Source organism: Montipora foliosa, chromosome 5 (assembly GCF_036669935.1).
Source record: "Montipora foliosa isolate CH-2021 chromosome 5, ASM3666993v2, whole genome shotgun sequence".
NCBI classification, from domain to species: domain Eukaryota; kingdom Metazoa; phylum Cnidaria; class Anthozoa; order Scleractinia; family Acroporidae; genus Montipora; species Montipora foliosa.
The window spans coordinates 10646662-10671661 of record NC_090873.1 but is presented as its reverse complement, the minus strand read 5'-3'; the positions used below and the strand labels follow the sequence as shown (position 1 = coordinate 10671661).

At 39.4% G+C, this 25000-nt stretch overlaps 2 protein-coding genes across 2 annotated transcripts in view; both read left to right on the top strand.

Moving 5' to 3' along the window:
- The window catches only part of LOC138004271 (protein slit-like), a 13958-nt gene extending 5712 nt beyond the window's left edge, over window positions 1-8246 (top strand). The window contains exons 2-8 of the mRNA XM_068850747.1: window positions 1-22; window positions 2086-2200; window positions 2666-2785; window positions 3209-3328; window positions 3504-3623; window positions 5147-5377; window positions 7936-8246. The exon at window positions 1-22 is cut by the window's left edge and continues 301 nt beyond it. Of these exons, the coding sequence (XP_068706848.1) occupies window positions 1-22; window positions 2086-2200; window positions 2666-2785; window positions 3209-3328; window positions 3504-3623; window positions 5147-5377; window positions 7936-8246 (1039 nt within the window). The remainder of the gene's footprint in view (window positions 23-2085; window positions 2201-2665; window positions 2786-3208; window positions 3329-3503; window positions 3624-5146; window positions 5378-7935) is intronic.
- Window positions 1-25000, top strand: part of LOC138003616 (latent-transforming growth factor beta-binding protein 1-like) — a 75080-nt gene that overhangs the window by 38445 nt on the left and 11635 nt on the right. Inside the window, exon 3 of the mRNA XM_068849786.1 lies at window positions 22923-23037. Within this exon, the coding sequence (XP_068705887.1) occupies window positions 22923-23037 (115 nt within the window). The remainder of the gene's footprint in view (window positions 1-22922; window positions 23038-25000) is intronic.

Here is a 25000-nt window from a genome sequence, read left to right as displayed (position 1 = left end):
CTTTCACCACTTCAGCATCACGGTATGTCAAATGCTTTGGACTTTTATGGAGTACGATGAGTGTTTGTGTGTCTTTCTCTCTTTATTAATTCTTCTTTTATTCATTTAATTAAGTTTTATGGTGTAATGAGACGCGACATGCATGAAAACGAAGTATCGCGAACCGAGCCATTGAAAAACAGGCACGCATTGCGTACATGCGGTTAGTGCTGTGAACACGCTCTTACACCACCACCACCGTCGCTGGTTGTCGCTGACGTCGTTTGTCGCTGAGATATAACAACCTCAGTTTATTGTACAAAACCGAAAGGAATAAATTAAGTATTAAAAGGCCAAGCCGTTATTTACTTTCAATATTACTTTATTACCTTTACCACCTTTTGAATATCACTTGTCAATTTAGTTCTTGAATTGGAAGATGAAGGATTCGCTGCGTTAACAAGGACGAATGAAATCATCGCATGGCCGTGCGTCTGACTAAGGCCTTAGACAAATTGATAGCAATCGGGATTAAGCTTTACATTCCACCTAAATCTAAAATATATAGATTTAGCCAAGCCTAAAAGCGGAGCTCCCGGGTTAATTATCTCATGGGTCCTCAAAGACCTATGAAAGTAATTAAATTTTCTGTACTTAATTATTTATAGGAATGTGGCTTAAAATATCTCATTTTAAAGGTTATAAAATATACTTTTCAGTAGAAAAAAGAAATCGGCATAAAAACCAAGGACTTGTCAGAGAGAACCATAAATTAATTCGCAAAAATTGGGTTCAGGTACAAAAAGTTAAAAAAAGAACGTTTTTAATTTAGTTAACCGATAGTTCCACCAAATTGGGCTAAAAAAGAAGAATCCGTGATTTTTTAGAATGTGTAGCCGGCTTTATTCGCCCGAAGAACGTATCGAACCACAAACTGAATGAAAACCGTACTTCGGGTATTACAAACCACAACTTTCAGAAACTGAACTGTCAGTGAAGATCCATGGTCGCAATGAAATTGAAAAAAGGAATAACAGCGAGACAAAGCAACATACGTTATTTTTTTAATGCTTAACAGGCGACGCATGGACTTAACATGGACTCGTATTTGACAAAATCCAACAGCAGGGAATTTGAACTAGCGGCTACTTACAACAGGGATCGTGTAATATTCCGCCCTGGGTATTGTTTTTTTATGACATGTAGATAAGGCTCAGAAGATATCCGGGTAGGTGGCCCGGACTTCAAACCCGGCTTCCTCGTAGGGAGGGGGGGCGGTTGGGCGCCAACTGTTCGCTGCCGCGGACTAGAGTTGAGAGCATAATAAGGAGCACGTGTTTGCCTTTTATGTGAATATTTGCATATCATTAATTCATCTCCCGGGCATTTATTACCAATTCAAATTGACCTTGAATATTGCAAATATTAATGGGTCCCCCAAGGAGATGGGGGAGGGGTGGGCCTTGTTCTCTTGTTCCCTTTAAGTAGTTGCTTATGTTACCTTGTTTCCCAAATTACTTTCAAACTTGTTCCCAGTTGTTTGATCCCTGTAATTGTTTATGTTCCCTTTTTCAATACACTATTTTGACATTGTTTCCCTGTTCCCCTGAATCTTGCGGTTCGCGTATGAAATTTTACCTCTTATGTTTGTCTCTTTCCCGCCCGGCCCTCTACGCGAAGTTCTTCGCTACAATTTTGTCTCTATTCTCTATCCCTATCTCGCTCCCTTTGGCGATTTTCTTCGCTAGCTCTTTGCCTTTTCATTCTTCTCTCTGTCGCTCTCTTTCCCTTTGCTCTTCACATAAACCCTGTCTTTTGCTTGTTGCATTTACTCTGCTGTTACCTTTTGGCATGATAGCTATCGTCTTTCGTTTTTTTCAAGAATAAACCTTTACAACCAACACACATCGTTTAGCTAAACTGGCTTTGATTAACCATAAAATCCCCTTTAAAAATTGACGACGGTCAATATAATTTCCCCCCATAAAAACGCGGGTTGCCAAATGCAACGCTGCCACGCGATTTCCCGCCAAGGAAAATTATCTGAACACTCGCGTCCCCAGAGACCGCTATCAAATAAATCTGACCTGGTTCAATTCTTTATAGTCATCATGTAGCGGTTGGCCTTGTAAGAACAATGGAACGTGTCTGCCACTATACGAAGAGAACAGCTACAAGTGTATCTGCAAAGCGGGATTCACCGGACGAGACTGCGAAAACGGTGAGATCCGATCAAACAATTTGAGCCTTGCAAAATGTTCTGTTAGTTGGTTTTCGCCAATTATCTCCTAAAGTAATTTGACGGATACCAAAGAATCGAAGGGCGTGCCATTTTAAAGTTGAAGGGCTTGATATCTAGCCTTTATTCTAATATCAATCGTTTACATAATGTTGTCCAAAACTTAAAGATTCAGTGGGACGACCTTGTCCAAAAGGAAGAGATATAACTTGAAAATGTATCTATCAGGTGAATTAGTCTACAGCAACTTGAAGAAAACTAAGGGCTCCTTTTAGAAATAGGATCCAAATAAGGTTTTTCAAGGCAATTGAGTTATTGGTGCGAGATCTGTAGTAGACAGATTTTTTAGCAAGATCGAGAAAGGATCCGGAACTATTAAAAACGCATTCTCACTGGAAGAGTTCGAATCACTAACTATTGATTTTTCCGATATTTAAATTGTTTCAGACATTGACGAATGTTCATCTGAAAACGAGTGTGACGTGACTGCCACATGTACGAATACCATAGGATATTACAATTGCACTTGCAAAAAAGGATATGGAGGAGACGGAAGAAACTGCTCAGGTAAATACCATCATAATAGAGAGATTAAGCATGACGTTTACGCCAAACGGCAAACGTCGGAGTGAAATTAGGGTTTTGCCAAAGATGGAAGAACCCTGCTTGATATTAGCTCATTTCTGTCCTGTTAGCTCCATATATCAAGCAACTTCTCAAAGGAACGAGACAAGTTAAAATGAGATAATTTTCACGCTTTTATGACAAGCAGGAGCCTGCCGTTTCCCGTTTGCCGTTGGCTGTAAACGTCATGCTTAATCTCTCTAATGACGGTACTATCGGGACTGGTGGTAAGAGTTTTGTTTTGCACGCCTTGCGTCCCCAATAGTCACGTAATGTTTTGGCACACGTCGACCATGTGTTTTGTTTGGAATAAGAGTTTGCATGTTCAGTCCTAAAGTTCGCTTTGTTGTGTTCCTTTGGTTCCAGACATTGACGAGTGTTCAACAGAAAACGAGTGTGACGTGAATGCCATGTGTGCGAATACCATAGGATCTTACAAATGCACTTGCAAAAAAGGATATGAAGGAGACGGAAGAAACTGCTCAGGTAAAGTCGAAAAAGTGTAGCGAAGGTAGTATCGCGACTGATGCTTACAGTTTTGTTTTGCACGCCTTGCGTGCCCGTTAGTTACGTGATGTTTTCGCACACACCGACCTAGTTGTCGTGCTTTGTTTGAAAGTGCAGTCCTCAAGTTCGCTTTGTTGTGTTCCTTTGGTTCCAGACATTGACGAGTGTTCAACAGAAAACGAGTGTCACATGAATGCCAACTGTACAAATACCATAGGATCTTACAATTGCACTTGCAAAAAAGGATATGGAGGAGACGGAAGAAACTGCTCAGGTAAAGTCGAAAAAGTGTAACGAAGGTATTATCGCGACTGATGCTTACAGTTTTGTTTTGCAGGCTTTGCGTGTCCGTTAGTCACGTGATGATAGATATGTCATGTACAAAAATAGAATTGATTTATAAACTTCTAGAAAACAAGAGAACCTGTATAAACAGCCTTAATTCAGACGGTAGTAGAGCTTGTTGTGGAATTATGTCTAGAAGTAAGAAGTGATAACAGAAAAAGAAGGAGATTGAGGCGTTTTCCCGTGAGACTATAGAAGTTAAAGTTGTTGTGGACAAGTGGATATGTTGTGGTTTAATTTTGTTTTTGATTTTTTTCTAAACCAGTTTTTTTAAATTTAAACCAGTTTAATTCTTTAACTGGTTTTTGTTTTAATCAACTGTCTAAAAAATGAATTTTTCTTTTTGTGGGGGTGTAGTTCTACTCACCTATCTCTCCCTGATCCTCTCCAGTACTTCTATTGTACCCCTCCCTTCCTTTACAATGTTTCTGAAACTGGAAGCAAAGTATTACCACCTGTGCATTATTGCCAATGAAATGTAAATAGTGTGTTACTCAAAAACGCGAAATTGAAATGATTCAAATTATAAAATTTTCGCAAAATCGCGAAATTTAAGTGTCGCGAAATATGCAAAGATGAAAATTCCGAAATAAACATGCCGCGAAAATCTCATATAATAAGGTACTATGAATTTACCCCATTAATGATTAACCTTGGAATTGAATATCGGCCCTCGAGTAAACCGGACCGGAATTTTTCTGGAGAAAAGGTAATTATCAAAACTAGTCCAGTAATAGCAAGGACCAGGGGATGATGAGGAGAGAGAACACATGCTCATGCTTCATGATAATTTCTTTCAATCTGTTTTTCGCTTCGCGCCATGCTGTAAAAGTTATTTTGGTCTCGTCTAATCTTGTACCCAGATCTTACTCTGTCACTGGAAATGACTGTCTAAGATCTGGGTATAAGACTAGGTCTCGCCCCCATGGTCGCGCAGCTAATGATAACCAATCAGGTGTTTTCCTTAAAATAGAGCGAGTTTCAATGGAGTGTCGTAAAACCAAAACCAAAGTAATTTCTTTGACCAATCAAAAGGGATGGAGGCAATATAGTAAACCAATCAAAACTCGAATTAATTACACGTAGCCGACACAAAGCACGGGAAAATGTGAAAGCGCGAGCCACGATTGGTTGAAAAAGAGGCGCGAGAACTTTCAACCAATCACTGAGTGCAGTAATGCAAAAGCAAAGCAATTTGCTAGTTACTTTCGACACTCAATTGAAAACCGCTCTAAGCTCGCATCATCACCACGAGCTAAAGTTTATTGAAAAAAGTTATCATTGGAAGTATCTCGTGTATGGCGAATATGTTCTCTCAACCACTCATCCTCTCTAAAGATTGAGGAATGCCACGCCTTTTCATACACGGCTCTCAGCGCTGTATCATCTCATTTAACGATCCTTGCAAATATATACTCATCTAACTTAATTTCTTTTTAAACTACTTGCCAGCTTTGATGAATTCAGTGATATTATCCAGTGATGGAATTTATCTGCGCCATCTTGCAATGTTTCTGTCGCCTCTCGTTGGAGATCACTCCCGGTGGGGACTATGTTACAGAAGCTCGACCCACGGACCTTCTGATAGAACATTTCACCGTAATTGCGATGGAAAAAGCAACACGGTTACAATTGTCAAGAAAAACGATTTCGTGTTTGGAGGATTCACAGCTATCCCTTGGGGTGGGTATTCAAAGTTCACCTATCTTTAAATCATGGTTTTACTTTGCTGCTATAAATTTCATGTTCTATTGCGTACACGCTATGTTTAAGGATTTCGTCGCTTCTAAACATCGAAGCTATTTACTGCCAGAAGAACAACAACATATCACATAAATTTTCTGTGCAAATTTGTAACTTTTTTCGAAACTTCATCTTCTTATAAATGTTGTAAACAGCCCATACGATAAAGTGCTTATTAACTGAGTTAGTGAGTTTAGTTTGGGCCAGACAGGAAATTAAAAATATATGGCCCGTGGTCATGGCGCACGGATTTCTGAGCTCGGTGCGTTCGTGATGACCTCGGGCCAAAAATTTGCCCTTTAAGCCCTCCCACTCAATAAGTACATAAGTTTGAACTGGGAAGCCAGAAAATTTCAGGCTTGAACATAATTTATAATTCTAGTCTAGAGTAATGCAGTGGAGCTATGAAGCCAAGGAGACTGGTAACTGGACATTTTGTTTGCTCTTAATACCGTGAAGGATGTGCAATCTCGTTCCCAGGGGCCAGGACGATGCGAAATAGCCCTGGGAATGAGGTTGAAAGCAGTTAATGCGAAGAGACTTCGTATAATAAATAGCCAAGCCTAAAAGCGGAGCTACCGGGTAATTTGTTCTTATAATATGCTAACCTGCCTTGAGAATGCGATCCAACTGAAACCGAGTACCTGGTCAGCAGTCAACAAAAACAGCTGGCCTGGATATGGTCACGTGATGCTGGTCAGTGGATACCTTGTTTTGAAAGGTATCAATTGACTATAATTTGGATGCCCAATATTAAAGATGTATGCTGTAAACCAGGCCGAGCTCTAAATTTGAGCCCGCGATATGGTCACGTGATAGTGGGTAATATAGAGGGGTGGACGTACGGTCCTACGGTCGTAGGGTGACCAAACCCAAATTTTCTCGCACAGACAGGTTACCATAATTTCTTACCAATGGTGCTCTACGCGTGCGCCTTCGCACGGATCTTGGCTACGAAAATTTACTTTGACAGGAATGAGATAGAACGCTAAAAAATTGAATTGTGAACGGCTTTTGAATCCATTTCCTCTGCGATACCGGTGCAGTGCTTTATAAATTGATCTATCAAGCAATCTGGTAACTTAGCTTATCATAATGTGCGTTGGTAATGAATTCACGGAGGGGCTGCATATTAAGAGACTATTAAAAAAAATGGAAGAAAATTATGTGCGCTTTCTTTTTTCAGGTCAAATATATGCAGTACTGCACTTGTATTTAGAGATCATAGGTGAAAATACCCATCAAGTCCAATAGGCCATTTTTACAGTTGAGTGCTCTGTGACCTAGCCTATGAATGGCTATACGTCGCTGCCAGTGACCGTGTATTGATACAGACCTCGCTGCTTTTATCATGCAAATCGTGTTGTTGTAATTCTAATTAGTCCACATTAACATTAGAAAAGCACGAAGGTTTGTATTAAAGCAGGGTCACCGGCTGCCTCGCTTCCATTCTTAGGCCAGGTAACCTGGTCAAAATTCTTAGGACCATTCGCGCCAATTCGCGCTTTTCCCCCTCCCCCCATTACAATGTTGATTTTTCACGGTCTCCAAAATCAAGATCCGTTCATCGATCGCTGGCATGTTTCAACATTGTCTGGGGGAAGGGAAAGGGGGGGAAGAGGGGGGGGGGGGGCTAAAAAACGCAGCGAAAAAAGAACACACGTTGCTCATATAACGATGGAAGCATGTACAATAAATTCTCTACTTTTCGCCCAAAATTTGGCAAGTGTCCCCAAGCTACAACTGTAACATGGTCTATTCATTACAACTAATATGCAAGAGCATCTAAAAATCATGACGTGTGCCCTAACCGTGATCTTCTTTACTTCGCTCAGAAATACAAGTTACAACAAGTACCCCCCCCCCCCCCGGGGGGGTACTCCCTTATATGGGCTATATAGGTATGTGCGGCCCCAAAGGGTATGGTTTTTTAGCCGTTTTGGACTGAAAAAATAGGGTATCGATTTTGAACAATTCGGTCTGAAATATGGTATGGTTTGTTCAATCAAGTCTTGAATTGGGTGTGTTTTTAGAAAAAGCTTCTTCTTCATCATTAGGCGATAGGGCCATCAACAAAGCCCTTCTCAATTTATTAAGCCAATCGTGTTACAGCTGAAATAGGTCTGAGAATAGATCAGCTCTGAAATAAGGTGGGGAATATCTCAGATTTTGATCTTAAATTGTGTACAAATTCGTCTGGGAGTACCAATACGAAAATGTTTTACCAATTCCTTTGACTTTTCAAATGGCACTTATGGAATTTGGTGTTATCTCAAAATAATATCCCTCAACTGATAATGATCTTCATTCTCAATATTTGTTCACCGGACAGTGTTTGAAATTGTAAGGAGAGTTTACTTAATTATCACTGTTGGGAGTCAAAGTGTTCATAAGCGACTAAAGAGTGTATATATTATCGCCCTATCATTTTTCGTTTAAATACGCTATTTCTCTTTGATCAATTTTGAAGTACAATGAATAATTTTTCCTTCTTTCAGAATCGCCAGGAAACGGTAATGGGAAATTCGGTACCACAGAGAAAGCGTTTATTTTCTCGCTACGAAACGCCGAAGGACTGCCGCCCTTCAAAAGCAATGTAAAAGATCCTTCCAAAGCGATACATAACGTTGGACATGTCGGCCCTACGTTTGGAGAAAATGACCTCCTAATTGATAGGATTTCGGCCACTTCATCCTCAAATTTTGGCGACAACTACGTTGTCCCAACAGGGGTTCAGAACAGGTTAACTCTTCTTGCCGGAGCTTCAACCTTTGAAGAAGATGAGGTGGAGGTGTTTTTTCTTCTTTGATCATGCAGTAAAGCACAAAAGTACGTTGGTTATTGGCATTCTCGTCACCAGAGCCTCGGATTGACTCAAGGCTCTGGGAAACTCTTTTTAGGAGCGCATGCGCCGTAGGATTCTTATAGCCAAAATTGGCTATTTGAACCTTACAGCGCTTGCTCACTTCTCGTGCTAACTTGAATGCACCAATGATAGACGCTTTTGATTGCTCTTCGCGAGAAACAATAAGAAAACAGTTTGTTTCAGGTTTCCCCAGAGCTCTTCTCTCCCTCAGTCAGGAGAAGAGCTCTGAGGACGAGATTGGGTTATTTGCTATTAGGAAACCTAAGGGACCACAGAAGAATTTTTCGCGCGTTGCTAAGGAAGTGAAATGGTACTTCCGGTGACTGACGTCATCATATCGTGAGCTGACAAGAAAACCCTCTCACTTTCCCATACATACGTATCACAGTTTGGCTGCTACATGACGCAAAAGAAAAAAAAGCCAGCAAAAATCACCGCACGAACTGTCAGATCAACTGCGCATGCGTACACGAACTGACTTCCGGTTTGAGAAAAAGCTAAATTTCCGGCGGTCTTTAAATTTAATTATTTTTTTTATATGGCACTCCCAATTACAGAATATAGCTAAGCATTGATTTTTTGAAATCGTCTTGTTTGAAAATGTTATGGATATTTCAGAATGGTTTATCTCTTTAAAAAGAACAGCTTTCAAAATAAAAAGAAAACCATGCTTAGCAGGATGCAAAATTCTCTCAAATTACTTAACCATTACATCCTCAGCAACGCACCCCAAAAAACATTTCAGTAGGTCCTCAATTCAGCCAGCACTCTTTCTATAACCGCCGGCTTTTCGACGAACTGTGGGCTCCTATAAGCAGTTAAGTCCACTGATCTCTAAAAGAGACTGGATCGATCGAACAACCCATTGTTTTCACGCCAGCGGTGAATCTTGGCCAATTTTGTGCTAAAGCATCGTATACACAGTGAAGTTATGGGTAAAAGCGGAACCTCTTTCGATATAAAGAGGCAAAAACTTTGAAAGTGGTTTTACAACATTGCCACATTGCTTTCCTCTCACTTTTGATATTTTGTTCTGCTTCGCATGAAACAATAGATGCTCGATCCAGTCTTTTTCGAGATCAGCAGTGGTCTCGAGTCACTTCAACTGCGCTTCTTTCTGAAGTGGTTAGAAGTAGTTTTTATTTAGTGCTGACCGAAGGAATCGCCGTTTTGGAGTGAAAATAGGTGTACCCTGGGAACGAGAAAATTAAAGAAACCAACCAATCATATTGCTGGTCACAAGTGCTCGCTTTGCACACTCCTCCCGCATATGATGTGGAATAACAAACTGCTTTCGTAGTTGTAGCACATTTCCTATTTGACACGACTAGCAACACGAATTGTTCTTAAATGTTTCATTTTAGGGGAAAAAGTCTGTCCTGAATCGTACTTGCCCTTGCAATTCAAATCATATCTTAAAACTTGCTTACAAGAAAGTTAACAGGGCCTTAGCCAGTATGAGGTAAACCGAGGCACTTGCCTAGCTCAGACATTTTTTAAACCATGATTCCGTTGTTGTCTGTAAAATGTACTCATCATAAACACCTAAAATATCTATGAAGATAATTTAACCATGGACATTGCCTAAGTCATAATTTTTTTTCGAGCTATGACCCTGGTTAACATATTTAGTAAATGTGTAGTTATTCATTTATTTTTTTTCTACCGGAAACTCATTAAAGTTAAAATTAGGCAGTACTCCCTCTTTTCTCAACATTATCAGGAGCCCAAACTAACTGAGAGCTTAACCCTAATCACTAAACTGAGAATTTAACCCTTAACACTAAAAATTATTGCTCACATGCATAAATAATTAATATTGTCTTTTCTAGCATCAGAGACCAAAATTCATCACAATAATCTTAAAATGATTTCTCTAGTTTACTAATACATACTCCGTAAAATTAATTACAGAGAGATATCCAAATATGTTAATGTTAAAATGGGCAGTGTTCTAAAGAAGTTAAACCCGTTTAAAAGATAGCGTCACAGAGACTTCAAGAACTCGTCCAAAACTAGCTTGATATGTTGAAATGCCGTTACATAGACATAACACAATATTGTAGGCGTTCCATAGACGTAGTATTGGAGTTGTAGGGTTACGTTTACACACTTATTTGAAACAGTTAGCATTTCAGGAGGTGTATGACAAGTGCAGGCTGCCTACAAATCGCGCTGATAAACAGTGTTTAAGTCTATAAAGCACCCATTACAAATATCGCTGAGAAGCAGTATTTAAGTCTGAGCACCATTTTCAAACGGTCAGCTTTTACTGCGATTTACGGTTAGTCTGCAGTTTGCAAGTGTCATACACTGCAATCTAGGTAAGGGATCGGCACGCATTGTAGTAACAAATCAGATTGGAGTGATCACTTATTGGCAGTGTTTAGTCTAAAGCTGTCTTGGTTTTTTGGCTAAGAATATTGGCTCATGGTTGGTGGAAGTAAAGCATTCTTTCACATGTAGCATAAAGGGGTTTAGTTGGTAAAGAAGCTATGTGCAGTGTCAGTGGGGAAGTGATATAAAGAAAAGGGTTTATCAAGTACTGAGTTGATATAGTAAATTGATCACTGTAAAGAAATTTGAAAGCTGACGTTTTGAGTGTTAGCCCTTCGTCAGAGCTAAACCATTTTCTGTCTTTCAAAAATAGAACTACATTTCATAATGAAAAAACAGTGATATTGTTTAATCATTCCATTGGCAATATAGCTTGTATAATATACGATTTATAAATATCGGTCTCTCAGATTTTCAATGAAATAGAGCAATATACAACTGGAAAGTAACTGCATCACAAAAGAACGTAACAATGGTATTATTTGTACTGTTACAATATTAAATTGATAAACAAGAATTTATCTTAAAAGGAAATTACTCATTTTGCAAAATGACCTGTTTACAAGATGTATATAAAGGAAATGTCTTCGAAAACGTCGAAAGTAAGATTAGTAGCACTGCGCAGTTTTAATGTTGTAGGAGAAATAAGTCTTTGGACTTCTCGAAACTTGGTTACTACTCGAGCATAATGGTTTTCGATCGAAGCTAATTTTCTTAAAGGCATGTTGGGGTACAAGGGAGGCATTTTACCATCAATTCGATCTCTATCGAGAGACGGAGGACTATTGGAGCTGCCATTGCAATTGGTTGTTGGGCATTTTCCGTGTCGACAACTTTCTGGCTGATTTCTGCATAACTTCTTGAAGCCACTTTCCTGTAATTTGACTGACTGTATGCTTGGGCCAAAACTTGAAACAGTTCCCGTTTTGGAACTACTTTCTTGTTTTTCATCTTGTGAAGAGTTCCTGTAACCCATCTCCTTCGAGTTATCATGTTGTTCCATTTTGTTAATTGTTTCGGCTTAGATCGATCTTTGTTTCCATAAAAGCGGAGTTGCTCCTCTGTTTTTTTCTTTCAAGAAATGTTGTAAATATATATATTTTTTTCTTGTGAGTCTTTTGTCTTTAGTTGGCCTTTAAATTTCTCTATTTCTCTATAGAAATTTATTTCATGTACGCAATTGCGTTGACGTGACTCTGCCATATGCCGGGCTCTGGTGTTGTATTGCACATTTCTGAATAAAACAAAGTTTCGACCGAGAGTGGCTTAGGGTGAGTGAAATATTCTTTTATCAATTATTCTGGGGAATTGCATCAATTGCTTGCGTGGTCAAGTGGATTAAGGAGTAGGCAGCAGATTCAGAGGTAAGGAGCTCAAGAATATGAAATGGGCATAAGTGGTATCCAAGGGTGGCGAAGAATGGAGGTATGGAGAAAGGGGTTTTGGTAAGTAGCAAGGAGGAAAAGATGTCTGGTTTGGAAAAAACCCAATCATGTACCCAGAGTCCTCGGGCTTTTTGGTCAGCGGGTGAGCGCCCGGAGAGACTCTGGGATAATGGACTCCATGCATTTTCCCAGAAAACGTGGGTTCCGGTCTTATTGCGCATGCTTGAGTTTAAACGGAAACAGAAAAGGGTTTAGGGTAGGTCTCGGTTAGGTTAGGTTACTAGGTTAGGTCTCGGTTAGGTCTCGAATCCTGGTTTGGATCCTGCCTCGAATCCTGCCTCGAATCCTGGCTCGGATCCTGGCTTTATTCTTAGTTTATCTCGACTCCATTGGCTTGCTGTAAAAGCGAGTGAAGATAAAACTAATTATGACGCTTTCGGTAAGTGTATTTTTAGTGTTTCAGCGTGCAATCCATCATGCAGAATACCATCGTGCAAGCAACATGATCAACAAATTTTTGTGGAAGCGACGCCAATGTCCTCTTCTACTACAATTTTATGTTTCCGTAATTCTGGATGACTTCGACAAGACCTTCTTTTACGGATTTCTCTCCAAAAGGACTGATGTAAAGTTTTCCCACGGTACTTTTGCAACGGTTTTTGGCAGCGTGGGAAAAAAGACAATTCAAACCCCGTCGTTGCATTATTTTTGGGATTTATATATTTCTGAGATAAAAAAAAAAAAAACAAACAGCACTGAAACTAGTTTTAGATTTTAAATTTCCCTCTAAATTCTGGGGTTTCCGACTTACTTACCGACTTTCTGTCGGACTGCCATTGTTATGCAAGCGACCAATCAAAAAATAATTTATATCGATGATCCCAGAGTCTCTCTGGGCGCTCATCCGCTGACGAGGACTCTGGGTACGAGATTGGGAAAAATCCAAACCAAAAACAAAATTAAACGTCAACATAGTGACTAAATATACTATGGTGACTGACTCTTACACATGAAACTTCTCTTCTAATTTAGACACAACCGTTGTTTTGTTTTATAATTTTTGCTGAGGCAGTGTTGGAAATACTAATGAATTGACTCTGTACAAGTGTTTTGCTTTCGTTGAACAAGACAGTCGATGATTTTTAGATTTTTATTGGAAATACCAGGGATAGTGCAGATGCGTTAAGGAATCCGTGGAAATACAAAAAGATAATCATGTTTTGTGATTACATATAATTACTTAACTAAACCTCTTGGATCACTGAGATGCAGTGTGCTTTTGCTGTCATCTATCAAAAAATTACAATTTAAAGGCCAAAAATGCTGGGAAATGCCATTTCTGGTGTTTTGTTTTCAAATATTTTCAAGAGGTGGGGGGCGGTGCTTCACACACCCATGGCCCCAGTCCCCCCCCTGCAAAGAACGGGCTTTCACCCGTCCAATGCGTCCCCCCGAATTTCAAAATACAAGTTGCTTAAGATCTTTGCACCCCTCAGTTTTTCCGGGCCTGCTACGGCTCTGTATTGCCGATAGCAAATAGGCCTTATTACGGTTTTGGAAGCCATCTTGACGGGTAGGCAAACATGCAGGGTGACCCGAAAACACGGACCCCCGGTCCATGGACCCCTCTGCGGATTGGGTCCACGGACTGCCTCACGGACCGGTCCACGGACTACCCTTACGGACCCCCTATACGGACAACAAAGAAATGAAAACAAATAAAAACTTAAGGTTTCACTTACCAGTTGTCTGGATAGACCACTCGTGTCGGCGAAATCTCAACCGTAACGCTCAGCAAATTCAACAGACTAAGGCTCAGGGTCGGGTACAAAGTCTATTAACACATAATGCCCCTTTCTTCGCTGTGGACCGGAATCCTTCGAAAAAGATTGATAATAAGTAAGCTCTATATTTGTATTTCCTTTCTTTCCCTCTGCCATTCTGTTCAGATCATTCTCCCGTGGGTTTGTAAACTCGCCCAAGGCTTCACGATTTCTCTGCCCTGAAAAAAATGGCAGAAGAACTTAGTTTCGAAGCCACCGGTCAACAGCGATGGAAAAGGCAACACCTGAGCCTTAGTCTGATTTGCGGAGCGTAACGGCTAGATTTCACCGGCAAGAGTGGTCTATCCAGACAACCGGTATAAACAAATTTTTAGTTGTTATTTATTTTTATATGGCTAGCCATATAATTATCTATTGTAAAATTCTTACACTTTTTTCAAGTTATTTATTTTTAATTCAGTGTTTTTTGGGGTGGTCCGTAGAGGGGGTCCGTAGAGATAGTCCTTGGACCGGTCCGTAAGGCAGTCCATGGACAGGGTCCGTAGGGGGGTCCATGGACCGGGGGTCAGTGTTTTCGGGTCACCCAAACATGCATGTCCGAAATAACAGTGTTTGTATTGGAATCTGCGTTGAAATAGCTTGAGAAAACCTTCAATGTAGAAACATCTGTGAAATGGTAAAATTTAATTGCTAACCAAAGGATTTTACTGGCAAAATTTGAAGGTCCTACGTGTTCTAGAATCTGGAAAGCGAAAATTGAAATTTTGTCATACAATTGCTTGATTATTTACGCTTATTAAATTCTCAACCTCGGATAATGCAATTCTCGGGCTCTGATTGGTTCACCCAATCTCGGTTATCAGCTCATATACCTTAGTTTCACCTTACATGGTAAATGATTGCGCTTAGCGTTGCTAAACTAAAAACGTTTACGCCAGAAAGCGAAATTTCTTTCGGTATAAAGCAAAATAAAAACGTTTTTGTGGAAAGTTTGGATCACTTTCCAACCTTAGAAATACGCGAAAAGGTAAGAAATGTTTTTGTGATGAGCCTGCGTCTGTCTGACCACGAGGTATTACACAACATCTCATCTTCATCAACTTTTTTCTCGCTTTTTTCGCTCGTATTTCGTACTTCTAAACTTTTGGAGTTTAAGGAATTTAATAAAACAATTATTCCATTCGCGCTTGTTGGATATGAAACTGGTTATAGCCAACTCGGCGCTACGCGCCTCGTTGGCTATTTACCATCTCATATCCAACGTGCGCTTATGGAATAATTGTTAATTATTCAGACATGTGTCTGTGGGAAAAAATTACAGACAAATGTAAAGGAAATTTAAGATTTCGCTGGGCAAGTTGCCGTGATAAGGCTTATTAAACGGATCACTAGCTCGCCTTCCCTTGACATTTATATCTATTGGCGTTTGCCGCGTCGTGTTTCATTCGACATTTAGATTCTCGGTTTTACGCCTTAAATTAGCACCAGGGATAATATTGTAATTAGAAGTGAATTGTTAAATATTTAACAATTATTCGCCGAAGGCGAGTTGAATATCAGTGAATAAAAAAATTCACTGATATTCACCCAGCCTGAGGTGAATAATTGTTTTTGGTATAATTACATAGGCAATTCTTTGAAAAAATATGCGTTTTCTCTAAATAGCTCGACAAAAACGGCTTGCGGCCTTTTTGAAAAACCGTGATTACCGAGTAATAATCACCTCATCGGCACCTATTTAAATGTCTCTCCACGTCATTAGTAAACTTTATAAAATATTCTTCCCTAAGCGTTAATGGCTTTTCGTGAGATGTGTCAGAACGTTTCACATCGACTCTGTCTCTTCTTCCCGCTGGGAACAAGAGGCATGGATTTTTTTACAAATACTTGCCAGCAACTCCATTTCATCACCGCAATACAATCTAAATGGCACAGAAAACCTCTGGTAACTTCGATATAACGGAAGAAAGGTTCCCTCTCTTAAAAGGTTCCCTCTTGTCTAAGTTGATAAACTTCCTCTGACCGCCCGTGTGAAAATGAAAACAATCATGTGATAAGTTCTACACTGCAGTGAGGATAAAGTAAAAAAAAAACGATGCTATATGGATAGTCTTTCCTACTTAAAAATAGTGGCCACTCTATGAAACAGAGAAGAACGTCGGCTTCGCTTTGACAAAATAAGCTAAATAGGTGAACTTTGCTCGGGGGCAATCCATTAGGGCAAGAACTCATAGATTTCTTAATGTTAAATAAGAAGTTTCTTTTTTCCACTCGGTGAAATGGCTGGAAAGGAGAGGCCTCGATTTTTTACATATACTTGCCAGCAACTTCAGTTCGTCACCGCAATACTGATTCTAAATGGCACTGAAAACCTCTGGTAAGGAATGCCTGAAGAAGTTAACAGAATTAAATTTTCTGTTCCATTTTATTCTGAGTGAAATACTCCGACATTTTCAACGAGATTATAGTTCATACTGGCTCAGTTTATTTCATCATCCGATCATCAGCGACCTGGTATATCTTCAGCTTTAAGAACATATATGTGTAAAAAAAGTAAACCCATTTTTTTCTTTGGAGACAAGAATTCAACTGTCGTATCAAAAAAATTCCATAATATTATGCCTCGGGTTCGAAGCTTTGCAAATTTGACTTTTTTTTCTGTAAGTGGGACGTGATGTGTGTGAGTGTTCTCGCGATTTTACGCCTCTGTGACACAGGCTATAGATGAGTACTCACAAAATGCAGGAGCAAATTCATAAGTTTTTAAAACTCGACAAAAATTACTTCATCAGAATCTTTGACGACGTCATTCTTTACTTTTTCTTGATTTCAAAAAGCATAGCTATTGACAAATTTCTGCCACAGAAGTTTAAAGTACTTGTTTAATAAGAGGTTTTCACGTAACGTCATCGCCATGCTGGTGGACGAAAACACAACACAAGATCTCTCATTAGCTTCAATTGTTCGTCCACCAGAAGTAGTAGATTTCTCTATTGTTATTGGTGTCCCTAGGGTTTGGTTGAAAACGTTCTATTAGGGCCTTTAGTTTCGATAACCACCAAAAGTTAGAAATTTACAGTAAACTTTATAAGCAATGATTCCCTTAGCGTTCGTCGCTTTTCATGGGATGAGTCAGAATGTTTCACATCGCCTCAATGTCTCTTCTAAAACTGTTTAACTTGTTATATCTTTAGCAAAATTGTTGAGGCGCCAAATAATGTTGTACAGGAGAAAATCATTAATTTAACTTAATTATCGACAGGTGTGATGATAATTAATTGTCAGTCCTCTGCTGCCCTTATTTAAAAGTAAGAAATTATGTGATGTTGTCGGTTAAAAGTTGCCACAGTAACTTTGCGGACATGGATTATTTTCTTCGGTGCTACATTCTGTATCCGTTGCTTTACTTTGGAGCATCTTACGCTTCTTATGAAGAAGGTAAGTGTTCTCTCGAATGAAGCTTTTTTAAATATTATTATAGCATTTGAAACTGCGGTCACTTCAAAGGGGGATAACTCAAATGAGATATCGCTGAGCTTAACAATGGATACGAGAACGTTATCTGTTAAGGATATCAAATCCATTTATTGTAATAATTTCTCGACTACCCAGGGCCGTTCTGCATGGAAAGTGTATACTAACATTCCAAGAATAAAATGGGTATGAACGGTGTCGATTTTTGGAGAGAAAATTGAAAATTTATTACCAAACTCTTGCCTCCTCCTCACAAGTGCACGTCATCGTCGAGTGGAAGCCGCCCATTTCGTCATGAACAAGATGGAAACATCGTTAAACACAAATTGGAATTGCTCAAACTTATAGAGTATTTTGAAGTGACGTTTTCGTCGCCGTAGCGGTGGTGGTTTGTTAAACTCTCTCTTTAAGGGCTCCCTAGTCTCTACAAGAAGGAACAAAATGGTCAAGTTAGCACGTAGTGGAGGGATCGCTTATGCCATTACGACTTTGATTTTCTGGCGAAGACGATTCCGTGTAAATACTTACAAACTGCATCGATTTTGACATGGTTTCTAAGTCATGAATCGTTGTCGATGTGGAACTTCGTTCGTGTGAATGTTGCCTTATTCTTATAGGATACTTAAGCACATTGCCATTGAACGACACGAACGAGATGAATAATCGCGAAAGACGTAATTACGACAGAGCAGAGTTATTATATATATATAATATTTTGAGATGAAGTTTTCATTGACGTCGATGTCGTGGATCTTAAAGTCCATGAGTTCGATTTTGACTTTAGCTTAGAGAATAGCTTTGATGTTAACTTTAAGTTTCACGAAGTCAGGGTGTCAAGTGACAAATAACACTGGCCAAAAAATGGGAAAAAAATAGACATTTTCGTCTCAAAATAGGAACAAAATAGAAAACGTTCCATCAACTGAACTCTACTCCTCTTAACAAAGCCAACAACAGCTCTGTTTCACAACCCAATGCCTTATTTAATATCTAACTGACAAGATGGCAGGCATCCTTCATAGAAACAAGTGCTAAAACTTTTTACCAAGGGAAACTTGTCCTTCACCTTCCAAATTCACGCTTAATATTTTTGGGCTATTTTAGCAGACTGGGTAACCTTAGCTTTGCTCTTATTTTTGGCATTGTTTGTCGTTGACGACATGGCCTTGTCCAACACCCTTATGCCGATTTTCAGTTACCAATGTCCTCTTTTGTCCTATTTTTTCTAAGTAGTTCATTGGATTCACTTTAGAAGCTGAATAAAATCTTCTTATGTTCAAAAGTTTATTCAAAGCTACTTCTTGTCCCTTTTTGGTCATAAGGAAAACACGTTAAGTATATCCGAACAATTATACCGTGCGTAAACAAGAGTTTGTTTGTAATGGTTACCACTCTAACAGCTATCAGAAAACGTATAAGGCTGAAAAATATTTGAACTTTTTTCGAATAAAACATTGCTATAAAGACAAAGATACAACTGTCTCTAAAGAGATGGCATACCACAACTCAGTATTGCTCAAAAACAAAAGGGATGAATTCAGATTGAATTACTATCTTCCTTAATTCCACATAGCAGCTGCACAAGCTTGCAAATGACCACCCAGACTTATTTGCATGCTACTAAAAACATCGAGAAAGTGTGGACACAAGTTTCAAAAGGTTATTATTCAAACACGACTTAAAATTCTCCGTGTCTTTTTTTTTTTTTTTTTTTTGAAGAGTTTACCAATTTTATTGAAAATTTCATTTACAAGATTTGAAAATGTTTCCCTGCACTAGGTAAAATCCTCCAAAAAGGGAAAAATTAGGAATTTCTTGAAAAAATAGGACAAAATTGGAAGCAGGTCAAAAAATAGAAAAAAGTAGGAAAAATAAGAACTTGACGCCCTGTGGCAGTACTCATATCAAGGTTCACTGTGCCGGTTAATTAAGCTCAAATTCGACTGAAGATGTAAGTTAAGTTAAACTAGAATTTTTAATTTTTGAAGGCTCGTCATTACTAGATTTAAACTCTTGAAACAGTTAGACCGAGAATTAAATCAAGAGTGCGTTCGATTGACTGTATTCCGGAATAGGAATACTTGGAATAGAAGTTAGAAAACCTTTGCTTTTACGGGGATTCACATTAAAATTGTCAAACACCTGCTAAAATGATATTTTCAGCATATCTTTATTATCCTTGTTGCTTCAAAACGCCAGACGTACCGTTTTAAATCATCACTCCACGTATTCGTATTCCGGAATAGGTTCAATCGAACACACTCTTGGCTACGGCTGCTTTATTTTTTGGAGCCTGCATGCCTACGGGTTTGCCGGAACCTAATTACAGATCTTCATCACCGAAGTTTTCGGCACATACTGCAAACCGCAAACCGCGGTTTGCGGTTAGTCGTTTGCCGTTAGAGGTTAGCTTCATTTTGAACTTCACGAAGCTGATCCTGTTATGCACATCGGCGCCGCCATATTGGACTTTTCTCACTACAACTGCTTGCAAATCAAACAGCTCAAATTCTCCCAAAACTCATATTTGGTCTTCAAAATTTAACCCAATAGATAGCAAACAGATGTAACAACATAACTACTGTAGTACTGATATGGTCAAACGCGAAGTCTCTGGCTATAAAACGCTGCCGTGAATCACTTACCGCAAGAACGGTGTCTAGAAGTTGAAACTCGAACCGCAGACTGCAAACGTGACAGCCAGGACAAGATCACTTGATTTTCCGAGGTTCGCGGTTCGCGATACGGCCCGAAAAATTCGTTGCTAATGGTCTCTAATGGTGTTTAATTTGCTCCACCAATATCGGCTCTGAAAAAAGAGTTGCATCTCTATTTATGTAAACGTATGTTGGTTTCTCAAAATAAACTTCAGGGAACTGAATTCTTAAAAGGTTCCCTCTTGTCTAAGTTGATAAACTTCCTGTGACCGCGAGTATGAAAATTAAAACAATCGTGTGATAAGTTCTACACAGTAAGGATATAGTGAAAAAAACACAACGCTATGTGGATAGTCTTTCCTACTTTAAAATAGTTCCCACTCAATGAAATGGAGAAGAACTCCGGTTTCGCTTTGACAAAAGAAGCTGAATAAGTGAACTTTGCTCGTACGTAATCCATTAGGGTAAAAATTCTTGCAAGAACGTTTAGATTTCTTAACATTAAATAGGAAGTTTCTCTTTTCCACTCGGCGAAATGACATTTCTCGCTGGAAAGGAGAGGCATGGATTTTTTACAAAGAATTGCCAGCAACTCCAGTTCGTCACCACAATAAAGTCTAAATGGCACAGAAAACCTCTGGTAACTTCGATATAACAGAAGAAAGGAATGCCTGGGGAGGTTAACAGAATTAAATTTTCTGCTCCATTTGATTCTGAGTAAAAAATAGCGATATTTTCATCGATATTATGTGGTTCATACTGGCTCTTTATTTTATCATCCGATCATCAGCGACCCGGTCCATCTTTAACTTTTAAAAAATGATATATATGTCTAAAACAAGTAAACACTAGTGTTTTTGCTTTGGATATTAGAATTCAAATTTCGAATCAGTTAAAAAAATTCCATAATACTATACCTCGGGTTCGAAGCTTTGCAAATTGTCTTTTTTTTTTGTAAATGGGACGGGATGTGTGTGAGTGTTTTTGCGATTTCATGCGTCTGTGACGCAGGCTATTGGCCAGTAACGGTACCATAATCACAAAATGAGGAGCAAATTCATACGTTTTTTTGAGTTTTTAAAAACTCGACAAATTTTACTTCATCGCCGTGTTTCCATAGCAATCCGTACTCTACAACCTATTCACGCATTCGACATTGACCGATCAGAAACGCGTTATTCTGTTGAATGTACAATAAATGTGGTTCTTAAAAACAAATTTACTCGGGAAAGGGTTGACTGAAGGAATAATTGGAGGTGAGAGCTCCCCTTGATGATGAGGACCTGCTTTATATAATTTTCATAACTGTAATGATCTAAATCTTAACATGGATCTCGGCGCAGTTGGTGGCAGTTCAAATATATGTCTTCCTTATATTTAGTATCTTTATATGCATCGGCTACGGGGTTTATTACGCACTCAAAAAGCTGTCAGTTGGTTTGATAGCTGAATCGATGAAGCAGCGTACCAGTTTAGCAGAGTTTAGCAGTTCGATTCACGTTCAAGGCTAAACTTTTCAGTAAAGTAGACTAAAGGGGGGCAGCCATTTTGATATTTAGCGGTGGTGCTATAATCAACCTCTGCGCGGTGATTATAATGACATATGACGCCAACCTCGACCAATCAGAACGCAAGAATCTCTCTAATCACGTCTGCAATCATGGTAAAACGTGCGTTTTCCATTTTGCTTACATTGAAAAAATCCCACAATGCCTACCTCGCTCGTATTACGTCTCCCACAACGTTGCGACATCAAAGCAAAAGATTCATTAACGATTCTTTTTGTGCAGGCTCTTGTCGTGCGCTCACGTTTCAGCCTTCTCTTTCCGTTGCTAACGGACGTTTGCAGAAGCATGTAATAAAGAGTTATGAAGTACACAGTATGCATGAATGCGAATGGATTTGTTACCAAGAACACGACTGCGTCAGCGTCAACTTCGAGACTGAAGCGAACACAGATGGAAAACACAGATGTGAGCTAAACAATTCTACTCACGCTGAACACGGTAATGATTTGATCAACGCCCAAAATTACATTTATCGAGGAACAGAGGTGAGACATTCAGTTTAATTCACTCCTGTGACACAAAAACAGTCGTGTTAACATGGAATATCTGTTTTTAGTATTTGCTTAAAAGGTGGAAAGCTTTGAAGGTGCGTTGTGATTGGCTCCTCAAACTCCAAATATCCTTTGTTATTATATACTAAAAGAGTGGATAGCGTTGAACTCGCGGGCTGATTGGCTACTCAAACTCCAGATATCCTTTGCTATTCACCTCCGAGCAATTCGCGAGGAATTTGGGCCAGAAAATGTTGTAATCTTTGCAGGAATAAATGAGTTAAAATCATCTTTTTGTGCTATATTATCTCACTGTTTGAGTATATACTAAAACGACTATTCACCTTCGCGGCTCGGTAAATATCCACCACTAGCCACCTCCACTTCGGTGAAAAGTTGCGTCCGAAATTGTTATAATCGTTGCGGGAATAAATGAGCTATTTGCTATGTCGCTGGCTAGCTAGTGTTGGATATTTACCTCTTTTTGTGCTGTGTCTGTGGCTGGTAGTAAAGATTTACCTCGCCGCTTCGCAGCTTGGTAAATATCCACCACTAGCCACTCCCAATTCGGTACCCTGGTCCCAGAAATTTTTCTTGAGCCTCGAGAAAGCCGCGAAGTAACAAAGACGAGTCGCGAGTCTCTTACTCGCTGCTTCGTGACTCTCTCGGGCCTCAATGTTTGCATTTATCAAATAAATGCCACATCAATGTATTGGAAGTGCCCGTTATAGATGAAAGAGAGAAGAAGGAAGAAGTGGTCCTCGTACTTATCTTGACAATTTAAGTAATTGTTTCTTATATACAACTAAAGCTAGGTGGTTAGGGGGTTGTTTTCTATCGTCAGGGTTTGAGCACTCGCTACCGTTGCTTTTACACTCCGCTATACAAATGGCAGAGATATATATATTTTTTTTCTTCTTCAGAACGCCTGTGGCAAATCTGCGTGTGAAAACGGTGGGACATGTCAATCCGGTTTTACGCAGAAAAGATATCGCTGTTTATGCCCTCCTGGATTCAATGGTGACTTCTGCCAGGAAGGTACGGATAATGCTGTATTTTTTTTTTTATAATAAAGTTTCTATATAACGCGCGCTCTCATTGGTTTAAACAGCGTGCTTTATGAGAGTACAAAGCACGGAACAAAGGAAAGCTCACGCCATCATCCGTAGAAATGGCAGATGAATTTCCGAATTTTTCCTTGGGTATTATTGAACGGTTTGTTTTCCAGTTGTCGGCGGAAACGTGCAGGTTTTCATGGGCAGCAATTCGGCCGGTTTTCACTGAACTTAATTTTTTAGATCCTCTTTTTTGCTGTTTTTTACGGACTGAAACCGAACATTGAGGCACTAAATAAATTTGAAATTTGTGTGATTTCTGTCAAACCACTTTCCAGTTGATTGATGTTTTGACAAGCCTTTGCTTCATTAACCAATCAAATAACTTTAAACATTCTTACAAGCACTCTCATTGGTCCAAATCAGCGTGCTTTATCAGAGTATAAAGCACTGTGCTGACGACACCTCAGGTCGCCACAAGCAGCGCTCGCTTTGAAAATAAAGTAGAATTTTTGAAAATTAATTACTTGTTCTTTATCATAAAACAAATAAAGAAGCCTTGACTGTGCTCTGTTCTGTTTTAAAGCACTTAGGAAGCGGCTAGAGCACTCAAGAGCGGCTAGAAACACTCGCCTATTGGCTCGTGTTTCCCCCTACAATTCTTTCGTGCTGTAGCCGCTTCCTGCGTGCTTTACAACAGAACAGAGCACGGTCAAGGCTTCTTTATTTGTTAAACGTAGCGCACCTAACCCACCCCTCCACCCATTTTTTTCCTGGCAAATATGCAATTTCGTTCCCATGACTGGGAACGAGCAGGTCGTGGGAATGAGGTTCTCTAAAACGGGCCTGACTCAAGCATAAGCACAAAGCGCAAGGATCAAAATGTAACCATCTCCTCCTGCTTGGGCTTATGATTGCGTTCGCTTGCGTTTTGTGAAAACTGGACGCCACTCAAGCACAACACAAGCTGTAATGTTCACATATGTCCAGGATTGACCCTAATTAGATACACGACGATTTCAATAAGCGTCACGAAGTGTTTCCTTTCACTTCTCGCCAACTTCAACATCACTCGGAATAAGACGTCACAAAGTATCTCCCAAATGCTGCTCAATAAAAAGTAAAGATTAACTACTGCATTTACCCAAAGCTAAAAAAACGCTAACCTTTACAATTACTTTGTTTTTGAAAATAGATAGCAAATGCTTAGCCTTGTGTCCACTAATACTGGACACAATAAACACCAGATCTATATATCTAAACAAATTGCAGACGAAATCATCCTAAACGAGTTATTCGTCTCTAGTATAAATTCGGCCGTTTATATATATACAAATTATCAGGCGAAGTATCTTATTTTGCCCAAGTTCGTCGCAGACGGATGACCCATTTCCAGGATGATGCATCTCTAGTATAAATTCACCCAAACGTTAAGATTCATCTAAAAATTTGAGCCTTACGAAATGTTCTGTTCATTGGTTTTTGCCACGTGGCTCCGAGAGTAACTTAATGGATGCCAAAGAATCGAACGGCGTGCCAGTTTAAAGTTTAATAGCCTGGTATCTAGCCTGTAATTGTCTTTGAATCGTTCACTTTATCTTGTCCAAAACATACACATTTGGGACGACCTGGTCCAAAACAAAGGGATGTTAGTTGAAAACGTCTCTATCGGGCGAATTTAATCTACATGAACTTGCAGACAATTTGGAGCTTCTTTCAGAAATACGATCGATATAGGATTCGTCAAAGCAACAAAGTTAATGAGTGATCTCAATTATTGGGTTGCCTGTGTATAATTATTGATTCACAAATAAAAGTTCCCGGATATTATTATGTTAATTGACGATTTGCATCTGGTGTCACGGCGGCCATGTTGGTGTACACAACAATTCAGTAAAATGCAAGATTTTTGAGGTCATTTTCTATTGTTTTGTACACCAGCTTGG